We start from the raw sequence: 15612 nt of genomic DNA, 5'->3' as shown, positions 1-15612 counted from the left end.
GCCGCAGCAGCAATCCGCCCCCTCGCCGTGTTGATTGACAGGGCCAGCCGTGATCTCCTCCTCCGGCCGGCCCTGTCAGTAATTCAAAAATCGCGCGCCTCTGGTCATTCGGCGCAGGCGCTCTGAGATGAGGAGGCTCGTCTCCTCAGTGCGCCTGCGCCGATGACATCACCGAAAGAGAAGACGTCATCGGCGCAGGCGCACTGAGGGAGTGCTGAGGAGACGAGCCTCCTCATCTCAGAGCGCCTGCGCCGAATGACCAGAGGCGCGCGATTTTTGAATTACTGACAGGGCCAGCCAGAGGAGGAGATCCCGGCTTGCCCTGTCAATCAACACGGCGAGGGGGCGGATTGCTGCTGCGGCTACCAGCAAGTAGACGCCCTACTTGCTGGTAGAGCCCTCATTTACATATTATAAAACTTCGTTTTATAAAGAATCGGCCGCATGAAAGTAAGTAAGACTATTATATTCTCCTATATCGCCCTATAAGGAATCTAACTATCCAAAAAAAAAAAAAAGAGTTTTGTGGGGTGACAGAAACCCTTTATAAAAAAAAAAAAAAAAAAAAAAAAGCTACCACATATGCAGGCCGGAAATACATACCACCAAAGCAGCCTCAGGGAACACTATTATACTTTATAATTATACACTAATTATATTTTGTTCAGAATCATGAAAAGATTATTATATTTTTAAGAGAACTGACCTTTTCGAGGCAAAGTAACAAAAGTAAAAGGAAAACATTCTCGGACTGTTTTTGGTGATTTCAATTTCGACAATGGTTCCTTTATAAACCCTAATTTTCCACTTTCAAGGTGTCTGGCAAACTAATGAAGACTAGGCACCAGGGAAGTATATAAAGTGGTGTGATCTGACAGTGAAACAACTATATTTAATGTGATAGGAGCAGGCAGCTGCATGCATAGTGGAGTCTACCATAATTCTGCAGATTTTTTTTTAAATAACAACTGTGTTTTACCGGTTTAATATATTGTAAGATTCAGGTGATACGTCCCCTTTAAGCTTAAATACTGTCATTGGAATATCAGGATTACACTCCTGGAGTTCTGCATTGTGAATTAATCATGTTTCTTCCCATATACTGTATGGAAGTGGAAACATGTATCCAGGAAACTAACAAGATAGAAATATAGGAACACACAGACAAATGGGGCTGGTGGTTTTCTTCTAAAGCTGTCTTGGGATTTCACAGGCAAGTTGTCCAATTTCAAGTATTAGTATCTACAACAAAATGATACACACCGAAAGTTAAAAGACAGCAATATAAATACACATACCCAGTAAACACCATAAGGCTGGAAGAGACATTTAAGGCGCATTCACATGACCGTAGCGTTTTGCGGATACCAGCCGCGTGTGTTCCGCAATTCACGGACTGCACAAGGACGCAACTATAATAGAAACTACATATTCTTGTCCGCAATTGCGGTTAAGAATAGGACATGTTCTATCTTTTTTGCGGGGCCGCGGAACGAAACCACGGATGCGGACAGTACGCGGCGTGCTGTCAGCATCTTTTGCGGCCCCATTGAAATTAATAGGTCCGCTGATGTGGACTCATTCATACGCCGAATTCACACTGCACACACAGCAAGTCTGTTCTATTAAGGCCAAGTGCACACGGCTGTTGCCCAGCCGTGGCCGTATTGCGGTCCGCATACAGCGGGTCCACAATACACGGGCACTGGCCGTGTGCACCCCGCATCACGTATGCGGACCCTTTCACTTGAATGGGTCCACAAGCTGGAAGATGCGGTGCGAAACGGAAGCACAGATCGGAACCCCATGGAAGCACTACGGAGTGCTTCCGTGGTGTTTCTGTCCATGCCTCCGCACCGCAAAAAAATAGAACATGTTCTATTTTTTTACGGTGTGGACGGATCACGGACCCATTCAAGTTAAATAGGCCTAGAAACCATCCTGGCCGACGCACAGATGTTGTCCGTGCATTGTGCGTGAGGCCTTAATGTTGGGAATCAAAGAATCTCAAGTGAATTTTACCTCGTGGGACTAATAAATACAGTAAAAATAACTTTAACTATAAAAAAAAGTACAAAAATTACATATTTTACCATAAAAATGTCCACCTCTATAAGCACTCAAACCGTTGTTTGCAGTTGTTTTTTGTTAAAAACATTCTACTGTGCCAATGTAGTAATCCATAAGAAAACTATGGGTCACAGGAGTTCAGCCATGCCTCCCTCCTCTTTCTCACTGAGCTATGTGTGTCTGTAAGGCAAGTGGAGCAGCTACAACCCCAATTTGTCCTATTTGTAGAAGCGCAAATCCCCTTTTCTAAGCCTCAACCCTAGATGAAGATGGCACAACAGGAGATTTAGGCTACTTTCACACTTGCGTTGTTGTTTTCGTGATATTGAGATCCGGCAGAGGATGTCAATACCGGAAAAAAATGTTTCTGTTTAGTCCTCATGCATTCTGAATGGAAAGAGATCTGTTCAGGATGCATCAGGATGTCTTCCTTCCTGGCAGCTTTCCGTTTTGTGACTGGACACAAAAACGGGGAAAAAAGGATCCAGCACTGAAAACAATGTAAGTCAATGGTGACTGATCTGTTTTTTTCTTTTGAGTCTAAAAACCTGACCCATCATCCACTGACTTTCAAAGTATTTAGTGACGGATGCGTTTTTTCCCGTTTTGATTTCACACAACCGCATCTTAATGGAACAGGTGCATCCTGATGTGCAAAATCAATCCGGATCAGTTTAATTCCAGTATTGACATCCTCTGCCAGATCTCAATACCGGAATTAACAACGCAAGTGTGAAAAGTAGCCTAACCAATTTGTTCTCTGCAGTATGTCTAAAAGAATATTTGTGTCAGCATCATGCAGAAAATATTGTAGACTGTCAAACAGTGAGGGTAGCTATATTTAGTATTTAGTGTTCCTTTAAGATATAAGAAGACCATATATCAGCAGTAGAGTCTGTATTGTATTATTATAGTTAGATTTAGATTATCTAGGCTATCTTTTATTATAACATTTTACCTGTAGTAGTTCGGTTTAAATGGTCCATTCTTGTTGAGTCCAAGATATTTGGCTTGGTCATCAGTTAACTCAGTTAAATGGGCATCAAAGGAAGGCAGATGCAAGCTGGCGACATACTCATCTTGAGAAAGGAATATTGAGATGGTTATTAAGTGCTTTACAGCATTCAAGGTACTTTGGAGGTATTTCTACAATGTGAGAATGTTGGGCAGTTTATTGGTAATCCTGTGAATGTATACAAGCGCTAAGCTCTCCAGTGTATAAAATGTATCTACTAATATACAGCTTACCCATTTTCTTAGGTAGCAGGTACACATCCTGCTTGTATCTGCCTTCAGGGGCGTTGTACAGTTCAATTAATGCTAATGCCTATGGAGAAGAAAGATATTTTAAAGAGGTTTTTTGGGACTACAATATTGATCGTAGAGGTCCAACTCCCGCCACCCCTGCCGATCAACTCTTTTAAAGGGGTTGTCCCCTTATTACCCTATGTACCCGTATTTTCACCCAGGCAGCCCCCCTAAGGCTAGCATCGGAACATCTCATGCTCCGATGCGCTTCCTTTGTCCTGTGCTAAATCGCGCAGGGCACGGGCTCTTTTGTTTATCATAACACACTGCCGGGCGGAAACGTTTTACTGGCTAGGGCAGCGCTAAATCCCACCCATCGATGCCGTGACGTCACTGGGCTTTCTGGCAGCCCCATGGAGAGCCCTGGTATGTCACTGGATCTCCAAAAAATTGGAGGGCAAAGGAGAGCATCGGAGCATGAACTGCTCCTATGCTCAAGTCAGGGGGGCTGCTGGGGTGAAAATGGAGCTATGTCCGGGTTCAGCTCTGAACCCGGACAACCCCTTTAAGAGGCCGTAGCCTCCTCACAACATACCAAGCACAGCACCGTGCATTATATAGTGGCTGCACTAGGTTAGTCATAAGATAAGTCATAAGATAAAGTATATCTGCATCTCTCATTAGGCTACATTCACACGTCAGTATTTTTCTATATCCCGATTTTCGGTCCTTTTTTTGCGGATCCGTTGTTCCTGAAAATGTTTCCGTATGTCATCCGTTTTTTGCGGATCCGCCAAAAACGGAAACAAGTACCGTATAAATTTCAATAAGCAAATAAAGTTGTTTGGATTTCTTTGAAAATAATAATAAAATAAAAAAATTAAAAAAATTAAAAATGTCATTTCCAGGAACGGAATCCGCATAAAACGGATGACATACGTAATGACATCCGAATGTCTTCCGTTTTTTGCGGATCCATTGACTTTGTATTGTACCAGGATCCGAATTTTGCGGAAAAGAATAGGACATGTTTTATATTTAAACGGACATGCGGAACGGAACAACGGAAACGGACAGCACACATTGTGCTGTCCGATTTTTTCCAGGACCCATTGAAAATGAATGGGTCCAGATCTGGTCCGCAAAAAACGGAACAGATCAGGAAAGAAAAAACGGACGTGTGAATGGACCCTTATCCTGTGAATCAGAGTAAGTGCCCTACTATTATCATACTCAATTGAGAACAGCCATGCCCATGCATCTAACAAGGTAGTAAATCGTGGCAGCCCTCTGGCAGAGCAGTACTAAGATATGCAAATGTACACATAAGGCAACATTCATCCCACTCATCTAAAACAGTATCTTTTTGGCCTCTGAGCAGGTACCTTTGTATACTGTATAGTGATTTGTGATTCTGCCTGAAGAAGGAGCCTTCTGCTCTGAAAGCTTAGCCGAAGGCCAAAAGTACTCAACATCACAGTTTTTTTGTGGCTAACACGGTATTAGGCAATTTTGCTACACATTTTTTCTTACTGTATAGGAAGGTGCAGCGTACTGTACTTCCCTATGCAATGGGCCACCGCAATAAAGTATACCACACAATATAGTGTTTTTTTAACAGTGTAGCCAATGGATGACATATGACATTGTATATGTGTAGTAGTAGTATAAAATATTTTGGCATATACCTTCAATTAAAGGCTTGAATGCTGTGTATGCAGAGCCTTATACAAAAGAAGAGAATACCCTGCCCGTGAGCGCTAGTAATCATATACCCTGTAACATGCACCCCATTATTTTTTCTTCAAGTCACTGAAACCTTGCTTTAACAAACTGTGGGGAAAAGTTACTAAGACTGACATTTTGCAACCTGCAGCTCCTGAACCATCATGACAAAACCTCCAACCTGTGCTCTGGCAATCTCACTGCACACTAATCTAATACAAACCATACAACCACATCAAACTTTACATTTATGTTATATATGTATGGTATGAAAATGTATGTATACTCCTTGAACGTTTCCAAATTTTTTCACGTTACACCCACAAACCTAAATGTATTTTATTGGGATTTTATGTGATAGACCAACAAAAAGTAGAAAGTATGTGTGAAGTGAAAAGAAAAGGATACATGGTTTTCCAAATTTTTAAGAAATAAAACTCTGAAAAGTGTGGGGTGCATTTGTATTCAGCCCCCTGTACTCTGATAGCCCTAAATAAAATCCACTGAGACCAATTGCCTTCAGAAGTAAATAGAGTCCACTTGTGTAATTTATTCTCAGTATAACTACAGCTGTTCTGTGAAGGTCTCAGAGGTTTGTTAGAGAACATTAGTGATGAAACAGCATCATGAAAACCAAGGAACACAACAGACAGGTCAGGGATGAAGTTTGAGAGTGGCATGAATAAAGCGATTTTGAAAAGCAAGCAATAAGAAGCCCCGTTTGCAGTTTGTCACAAGTCATGTAGGGGACACAGCAAACATGTGGAAGAAGGTGCTCTGGTTAATTGAACTTTTTGGCCTAAATGCAAAATGCTATGTGTGTCGGAAAACTAACACTGCACATCCCCCTGAACACACCTTTCCCACGGTGAAACATGATGGTGGCAGCATCATGCTATAGGGAAACTTCAGCAGTGACAGGGAAACTGGTCAGAGTTGATGGGAAGATGGATGGAGCTAAATACAGGGCAATCCTGGAGGAAAACCAGGTAGGAGCTGCAAAAGACTTGAGACTGGGGCAGAGGTTCACCTTCCAGTAGGAGAATGACCCTAAACATACAGCCAGAGCTACAATGGAATGGCATATTCATTGTGTTAGAATGGCCCAGTAAAAGTCCAGACCTAAATCCCGTTGAGAATCTGTGGTAAGACTTGAAAATAGCTGTTTACAGACCCTTTCCATGCAATCTGACTGAGCTTGAGCTATTTTGAGAAAAAGAATGGGCAAAAATGTCAGCCTCTAGATGTGCAAAGCTGGTAGAGAGATACCCCAAAAGACTTGCAGCTGTAATTGCAGCGAAAGGTTGTCCTACAAAGCATTGACTCTGAATACAAATGCATGCCACACTTTCCAGATTTTTATTTACTACATTTGGAAAACCATGTATCATTTTCTTTCCACTTCACACATACTTTCTACTTTGTGTTGGTCTATCACATAAAATCCAGATAAAATACATTTAACCACTTCCCGACAGCAGGGCACCCCAGAGAGAAGGCAGGGACCGTTCCCGTGGGTCCCTGCCTTCTAAATCACTATATACACAGTGCTGAACTAGCACTGTGTATACAGCAAGGAAGCAATGTGCTGCTTCCTGCCCCAGCCCAGTGGTCATGTGACCGCCGGGGGAGTGCAGGAGCAGTAGGGTCTTCCATAGACCTCGATTAGCCCTGCACTAAGGCTGTACAGCCTCTCTGGGGGGTGTATTTCCCCTGTAACTGGGGCTACTATGTCAGCCCCAGTTACAGGAGAAATCAATAGTGAAAAAAAAAAAATTAAATAAATGAAGTTAACCCTTAGGATACCAGAGGTTTTTTGATTTCATTATTCTTTCCTATTTTCCGTTAGCCATAAATTTTTAATATTTTCGGTCACATAGCTCTGTGAGGGCTTATTTTTTGCGGGACAGTTGAACTTTCTAATGCCACCATTAATTATGGCATAAAATGTAGTAGAAAGTGGTAAAAAAAAATCCAAATGGGGTGGAATTGGAAAAAGAACGCAATTCCTCCACCGTTTTACGGGTTTTGTTCCCACAGAGTTTTGTCTACGGCAAAGCTGACCCATGCTTTTCATTCTCTGGGTCAGTACGATTACAACGATACCCCATATGTTCAAATATAGGAAAACGTGTGGTGGCTCACCTGTTGTGTCAAATGGTTTAGGTGCTCTGCTAAAAAGGTTTTCCCTGAGAACCCTGTAAAGTCAGAAAATGTGAATGGTTTTGTATAGCAGGCACTCTACCATCCAGAACTGTACTGATATAGTGCACAAAGAGAGGTATAAGGAAAGGATGTATATCACAGTAACCAATTAATTTGGTGTATTAACCACTTGAGTATATAAAACAATGTATAAAATCATAGAAAAAGTTTCATACAGAAAATTAAAAAAAATATATATAATTTATTACAGTAATTTAAGAAAAATTAAAATGAAATTAAATATCAAAAGTATAAAATATTCTGGATCAGTCAATCAATAGTTATGATTCAATATATCCGTTTACAGAAATAATAGTTCAGGGACTGTGAAAAAATAAAAAATAAAATAAAAATAAAAAATAAACTAGGTCCAGTGTTTGAGAAAAATGAGTGAATAACTAAAGTCCAGTGACTGTGAAAAAATGTATTAAGATCATTTAAAATTGGTAGGAAGAATTATAGAAACATGACTTGAGTCTATAAAGTGTAAGGCTACATGCACACGACGGATGCCATCCGTACGCCATCCATGCGGATCCATTGTAACAATGCCTAAAACGGACAAGAATAGGACATGCTCTATTTTTTTTCCAGGGCTACGGAACGGACATACTGACATACTTTTTTGCGAACCCAATTAAAATGAATGCCGCGTTTCGGGGCTTACATGCCCCTTCCTCAGTGGTACGTGAATGCAATCTCTTGTGCTGTTTTTAAATAATAGTTCCTTTCTGGCGGGAATCATCCCGGTGGGGTCATTTAGAAAATCCAGAATGGATTAGCTTAATCTCAGATACATAGCGCATGTAATACATGATATAAAAATAAATAAATATATATATCGGTGCATTGTACAAACACATAGGGCAACTTGCCCTTAAACAAGATGGCGATGTTTGTTTGATACTACAGAACGCATGCGCCACATTCTTTGTATCATGACTCATAGGATGACGCTTATCTGGACATGCGCATTGAAGAGACAGAGACGCTCAACGAACGCGATGGTCTATGTGGGCGCTATAACTCCCTAAGGTCTTATTTCTACGATCCGTATTCACTATTACATCACTGTTTTTAAATATGATCTCTATTGGCATTATTTTCACATTATATGTTTTGCTACATAAAGGGATTTATTCCCGAGAATGTAGATCATATGGCTATGTCACTTTATGCACATGCACTTAGTTTTTTTGTAACAGATGTATGTAATTGGATTCTAATTGTAACTTCAATGTGATTGGTCCTACACTTATGAAATGCCTTTATATGCTCTCACTTTCACTGTCTCTATGCTTGAGGAAGGCTCTTGTGAGCCGAAACGTCGCAAGTTTGCCATATTATGGGTGATTAAATCATTTATTTCACTATTATTTTGGAGTGCAGTCCGACTTCTTCCGTCTCTACAATACTAGAGTATAGCCGCTACCCCGTGCTGGACCTTGCACCCACACCTTGGCTGGTGCTCCCGCTGGACTCTCTCTCCTCTCTCTCTCTCTCTCTCTCTCTCTCTCAGAAGCAATATATACAAATTAAATAAAAGTTCTTTGGTGGTGGTACATATGTAACAATCTGCATGATACATTTCAGCATTCTTTTTAAATATATTATACATTGTATAGGCTATAAGGCTGATTGGTGACTTTTTTGGGTAAGAGAAGCAATGAAAAAATATTTATTTTAATAGTATGTGCATTTCGGTTGTGATGATACCCATGATGTTTATATTTATTGTTATTTAGGTATTTATTTTTTAATTATACGGAAAGGGGGGTGATTTAAACTTTAATATTTTTGTTAACATTTTTATTTTATTTTTTGTGATCATTTTGAAGCTCATAAATGAGCCTATAAATAATGTTTTTAAATTTTTGATTTTGTTCTATCAGGGACTTTTAAATTGACATTTAAACCCTAATTTGCTCATTTCTTATCCTGGCCTGCCATCTGGTGGCAAAAATAAGAATTGCAGCATGAATACTATCAGCCTCATCAGCGAGGCTGAAAGTATTCAGAGCAACTAGGGAATCGGTAGCAAGCTCGCCCTTCCGGGTTTTTGCGCATTTAGATGTCGTGATCTCACTTGATCACGGCATCTAAAGCCTTTAATTTCCGCGATCGGCATTATTGGCGGTCACGGTAATTAGCCGCAGGTCTCTGCTGTATGAAACAGCAGAGGTATGCCGGCCATGGCGCCTGCTGCATGTGCGAGCGGGCACCATGTTTACACATCGCTCCAGTGCCATACATGTACGGCGCTGGTAGTGAAGGGGTTAAATGTCCCCCAGAGGTCTTGTATGACCTAATGGGGGACATAAAGTGTTAAATAAAAAAAATTGAGTTTTATAAAAAAAATAACGTTTCACATGTAAAAAATATTTTTCCCCAATGAAGCCATTTAAAAAATGTTAAAAATAGAAAAAGATAAATAAAATAGACATATTTGGTATTGCCGCCTACATGATGACCGGCTCTATAAAAATATCACATCATCTACCCCATCAGGTGAACTTCGTAAAAATAAATAAATAAACCTTACATCATAAATAATTTTTTAGTTATCTCACCTCCCATAAAACATAATGTTAAATCGATCAAAAAGTTGTATATACCCCAAAATGGTAGCAATAAAAACGTCACCTTATCCCACAAAAAAGCTCCCACATAAGACCATAGTCAGAAATATTTTAAAAATATTGTTCTAAGAAAATTGCAACACAAAAACATGATCTTTTTTCTAAAAATGCTCTTGTGTAAAATGTAAAAAAGAAAAAAGACATTTGGTATTGCTACGTCCGTAACAACTGGCTCTAAAAAATATCACATGATCTACCCCATCAAGTGAACGGCGTAAAAAAAAAAAAAAAAAAAGTCGTATGTACTCCAAAATGGTAGCAATAAAATAGTCACTTTGTCCTGCAAAAAAAAAAAATATGGCTCAAAGAAAATGGCAACAGAAAAACATGATATTTTTTTCAAGAAATGCTCTTCTTGTGTAAAATGTAAAAAAATATATTGACATATTTGGTATAGAAATATCACATGATCTATCCCATCAAGTGAACGGTGTAAAACAAAAATTAGAAAAATGACACCAAACTGCTTTTTTTGTGACTTCACCTCACAAAAAATGAGTTAAAAAGTGACCAGAAAGCCAAATGTACCCAAAAATGGTGGCAATAAAAACGACAGCTTGTCCCACACAAAATAAGCCCTCACACAGCTCAGTCAACAACAAAAAATAAAAAGTTATCGCTCTTAAAAACCATGGCAGAAAATTCCATGTTAGAAAATCCAGATGCTGCTCCTTCCCTTCTGAGGCGTATTCCCAAATAACAGTTTACGACCACAATTGGGGTGTTACTGTATTCAGGAGAAAATGGATAGCAAATTGTGGGGGGATATTCTCTGGTTATCTTTTGTGAAAAAGAAAGTTTGGGGCTAAAGCACCATTTTAAAATAAATCGATTCTTTTTTCATTTTCACAGCCAAGTATTATAAATTCTATGAAACGCCTGATGGGCCAAGTGCTCACTACACCCCTGAAAAATTCCTTGGGTGGTGTATTTTACAAAATGTGGTCACTTTTTGGGGATTTTCACAGTGGGGATACCTCAGGGTCTCTTCAAATGCAACATAGCGCCCTAAGACCATTCCAGCAAAATCTGCCCAGCAAAAACCATATGGCGCTCCTTGCCTTCTGTGTCCTGCCGTGTGCCCATACAGCGGTTTACGACCACAGATGGGGTGTTTCTGTAAACTGCAGAATCAGGGTAATAAATTCTGAGGTTTGTTTTGTTGTTAACCTTTGATGTGTTTCAGATTTTTTTTTTTATTAAAATGGAAAATCTGCAAAAAAAGTTTGAAATCTATTTTGCTTTTATTCCTGTGGAATAGTTAAAGGGTTAACAACATTTCTACAACCAATTTTGAATAGTTTGACAAGTGTAGCTTCTGAAATGGGGTCATTCATGGGTGGTTTCTATTATGTAAGCTCCTCAAAGTCACTTCAGAACTGAACTGGTCCTTAAAAATGTTGATTTTGGAAAATTTCTTAAAAATTAAAAAAATTGCTTCTAAAATTCTAAACCTTCTAACGTCCTAAAAAATAAAATAACATTACCAAAATGATGCCAGCATAAAGTAGACATATGGTGAATGTTAAATAATGAGTATTTTATAAGGTATGACTATCTGTCTTAAAGAGGACCTTTCATGGTTTGGTATTGTGATAAACACCTTTATTTGGGTGGCTGATGCTGCCACCCTATCAGATTTTTTTAAATATCTTTCCTGCGCCCTACTGTGCCCCCACTCCCCCCTGTAGTCTTTGCGCTCAGTATGATAATTCTGAGCATCGGTACAACGAGGAGGAGACGCCAGGGTTTCTCAATGGGTGTCTCCTTTTCCCTGGCTGTGCCGCGATCCAATCACAGCTGAGGGCGTCACAGCCAGAGAGAAAAAAAACATCAACTCACCATCGCAATTAATACCAAACCATGAAAGGTCCTCTTTAAAATCAGAGAGATTAAAATTTAGAAAAGTGATTTTTTTTTTCAAATTTTCATTAACTTTTGTATTTTTTTTTATAAAGAAAGGTAAAACATATTGACTCAAATTTACTATTAAACATGAAGTACAATGTGTCATGAGAAAACAGTCTTAGAATGGCTTTGATAAGTAAAAGTTATTACCACATAAAGTGACACATGTCAGATTTGCAAAATTAGGCCTGGTCAGGAAGGGGGCAAATGGCCCGGTCGGGAAGTGGTTAAATTTGTGGGTGTAATGTGAGAAAATGTGGAAAAGTTCAATGGATATGAATACTTTTTCAAGGCACTATATGTGTGTGTGCAGTCATGTGGTCTACGCAATGTTCAAAGCCAGGACTGCTAGATTTGAGGGCTATTCTTTGAAACAAGCTCTCACCTCTGACTTACATGTGGTGGAGGGAGTCTTAAGTGGAGTACAATGCTCTATTTCACATTAACTTGTAAGTGGTTCAATCTCTTGTTCAATTCACAATGTGCCATCTATTTTTTTTACCTTCGCTTTATTTATGATACTATCATGTGTGAAACAGCATTCACAATAGAATCATAAAAACCTTACATTCATGTCATTATGTCCTTATTCATACTACTTTAAGGACCATGCATTCATCGTGCTCCCGCTTCCTGTGCACTCGGCTGGCGTCTTTTCCATGAGCATAGTCCGCAAGCTGTAGGCCAGCATAGTGCACTCGCTGCAACGCTTTGATGGTCACAAACTTTTTCTTCATGTCATTGAGCAAATAAAAGAAACCTAAAATATCAGAGTTTGTCAACTTACCTCTGTAGTTGCAGTTATTGAAAGTACAAATGTTGGAATGGTTGAGCAACTCAGATTGAGCAGACGGCCCTGGAGGACACAATATAGTTAGTATGTCATGAAACTACTTCCACCACTTCTTCATAGTCCTCTTTGAACTTGTCACGATGACCAGTTTGTGTATTATCCCTTTATACTTTTGTACCTTACCCAGAGAGATTCTCCTGAGTGCTACGGATCTGAACTCTATAGTTGGTCTTAGGCTACTTTCACACTTGCGGCAGACTGATCCAGCAAGCATTTCCGTCAAAATGTATGCCAACTGATGGCATTTGTAAGACTGATCAGGATCCTGATCAGTCTTAAAAATGCCTGATCGGTCAGAAAAATGCATTGAAATATAGTATTAAAATCATTGGTGGCAGTGGCCACAGGGTCCTCTCCCCTCCCCCTCATTGGTGGTGCAGTGGCAGCTTCTGATCGGAGCCCCAGCTGTGTAAGCCTTGGGCTCCGATCGGTTAACATGGGAGCCAGGACGCTACTGAAGCCCTGGCTACCATGGTAACATCCCTGATGCTGTGTGCACAGAGCACAGAGCAGCAGGGACAGTGTGAAGTCCTATTCACCATCATAGAGCTCTATCAGGGTGAATAGGACAAGGGATTAAAGATCCCAGGTTCTGGCCCCTAAGGGGGGGGAAATAGTTATTAAATAAAAAGTGTAAAAAAAATTTTTAAAAAAAAGGAAAAAAAAACCCCCACCAAAGTATTAAGTATGAATCACCCCCTTTTCCCAATTTCACATATAAAATGTATAAATAATAAACATATTACATATCGCCACGTCAGAAAAGTCCAAACTATTAAAATATTTAAAAAATCTATGCGGAACGCCGGAACAGAAAAAATAAATAAAAACTGTGCCATTCGCCATTTTTTTAAATGCGGAATGCACGTGGCTTTTTTGGTTTATTTTTTTGCGCGTGGTATCGAATGGTATCGAGTATCACAATACTTTTCATGGTATCGAAACCGAATCAAAAATTTGGTATCGCAACAACTCTAACTAAGAGAGTAGTGGATGCATGGAATAGCCTTTCTGCAGAAGTGGTAGCTGCAAATACAGTGAAGTAGTTTAAGCATGCATGGGATAGGCATAAGGCCATCCTTCATATAAGATAGAGCCAGGGGCTATCCATAGTATTCAGTATATTGGGCAGACTGGATGGGCCAAATGGTTCTTATCTGCCGACACATTCTATGTTTCTATGAAAGTACCCTTAGTTTCTAACACATAGAGAAAATTAAGAGTCGATCTTGGAGACTGTGCACTAAGCACATACATGATATATCACTATTACATACTGTATTCTTATAGAACATGGCCAAAGCATTGTATTGCTTCCTCTCTAAGGGCTCTTTCACACCTGCGTTATTGTCTTCCGGCATAGAGTTCCGTCGTCGGGGCTCTATGCCGGAAGAATCCTGATCAGGATTATCCTAATGCATTCTGAATGGAGAGAAATCCGTTCAGGATGCATCAGGATGTCTTCAGTTCCGGTACGGAACGTTTGTTGGCCGGAGAAAATACCGCAGCATGCTGCGCTTTTTGCTCCGGCCAAAAATCCTGAACACTTGCCGCAAGGCCGGATCCGGAATTAATGCCCATTGGAAGGCATTGATCCGGATCCGGCCTTAAGCTAAACGTCGTTTCGGCGCATTGCCGGAGCCGACATTTAGCTTTTTCAGAGTGGTTACCATGGCTGCCGGGACGCTAAAGTCCTGGCAGCCATGGTAAAGTGTAGCGGGGAGCGGGGGAGCAGTATACTTACCGTCCGTGCGGCTCCCCGGGCGCTCCAGAGTGACGTCAGGGCGCCCCAAGCGCATGGATCACGTGATCGCATGGATCACGTCATCCATGCGCATGGGGCGCTCTGACGTCATTCTGGAGCGCCCCGGGAGCCGCACGGGCTGTAAGTATACTGCTCCCCCGCTCCCCGCTCCTACTATGGCAACCAGGACTTTAATAGCGTCCTGGGTGCCATAGTAACACTGAAAGCATTTGGAAGACGGTTCCGTCTTCAAATGCTTTCAGTACACTTGCGTTTTTCCGGATCCGGAGTGTAATTCCGGCAAGTGGAGTACACGCCGGATCCGGACAACGCAAGTGTGAAAGAGGCCTAAATACACCCACCATTGCTGATACCATTGGTTTTTTAAATCTAATATGGAAAACTAATGTGTTTTGCACCACTAAGGCAGAATGATGTGTTAAATGGTCACTAACTTTTTACACAACTTTGCATAAACCGATAGTAAAAGTGACCACAAGAAACTTTGTAATGTTTTATTAGTGAGAAATGTCTATCCCCGTTACCAGCTGTTTATCCAACCCCACCACCACCACCAATTGCTTTTAAATTTGAAAAATTCCCCATCCATTTCTGCAGGAGGATCATATTACACGTGTCAATGCAAGTCTATGGAGAGGGGATGGGGGAAGAGTGAGCAGGAGCTGAGACAGGCACAGACAAGCAGACTGCACAGTTATATAAAAAGCCTATAGCTCAGCACAAATGATACATTCACAAAAATACATGTCAGAACTTCTCTTTAATGTCCTCCATTATCAGGGGGCTCCTTCAGAAATAGTAGGAAGGAGATTTTCCTCCATTTACTGTGTGTGCAGTGGTTGGTAGCTAGTCTTCACCTACCATGTCTGAGGGAAATGCAAACTAGATATTCAGCAAGCACAGAAGAAAACCAGATACCAATCATATAATGGCCAGAAATATTCCACATGTACACACATTATACTACTGATTAATGCAAAGTTTATTGAAAGCTCATGGCTGCTTTAAAGGTGTTGGCAAATAGGCAAATACTCAGCATCAGAATAAAAAGCGTTTCTTATGGAAAACATTGGTGCAAGTGGTGCCAGATAATATCACTGCTAAACAATACTTAAAACTATAGCATAGAACATAAATATCATGGAGGAGTGGGGGTACCAGCAGCAGGAAACCGAGTCAAAAATGTTATTTGAGAGAAA

General features: G+C 40.4%; 1 protein-coding gene across 5 annotated transcripts in view; it reads right to left on the bottom strand.

The window, feature by feature from the left end:
• Positions 1-579: 579 nt before the first annotated feature.
• The window catches only part of AHCYL1 (adenosylhomocysteinase like 1), a 107263-nt gene continuing 92230 nt past the window's right edge, over positions 580-15612 (bottom strand). For 3 of the 5 annotated variants that reach the window (XM_040424093.1, XM_040424090.1, XM_040424092.1), the window contains exons 14-17: positions 12583-12651; positions 3319-3397; positions 3029-3149; positions 580-1242 (exon numbers count right to left, since the gene is read on the bottom strand). In XM_040424093.1, coding sequence (XP_040280027.1) covers positions 1236-1242; positions 3029-3149; positions 3319-3397; positions 12583-12651 — 276 coding nt within the window. In that variant the 3' untranslated portion in view covers positions 580-1235. Of the gene's footprint in view, positions 1243-3024; positions 3150-3318; positions 3398-12582; positions 12652-15612 lie in introns of those variants that run through there. The other 2 variants (XM_040424094.1, XM_040424091.1) reach the window with 1 other exon arrangement.

This window comes from Bufo bufo, chromosome 3 (assembly GCF_905171765.1).
Source record: "Bufo bufo chromosome 3, aBufBuf1.1, whole genome shotgun sequence".
NCBI lineage: Eukaryota > Metazoa > Chordata > Amphibia > Anura > Bufonidae > Bufo > Bufo bufo.
This window is presented reverse-complemented; position numbering and strand designations above follow the sequence as displayed.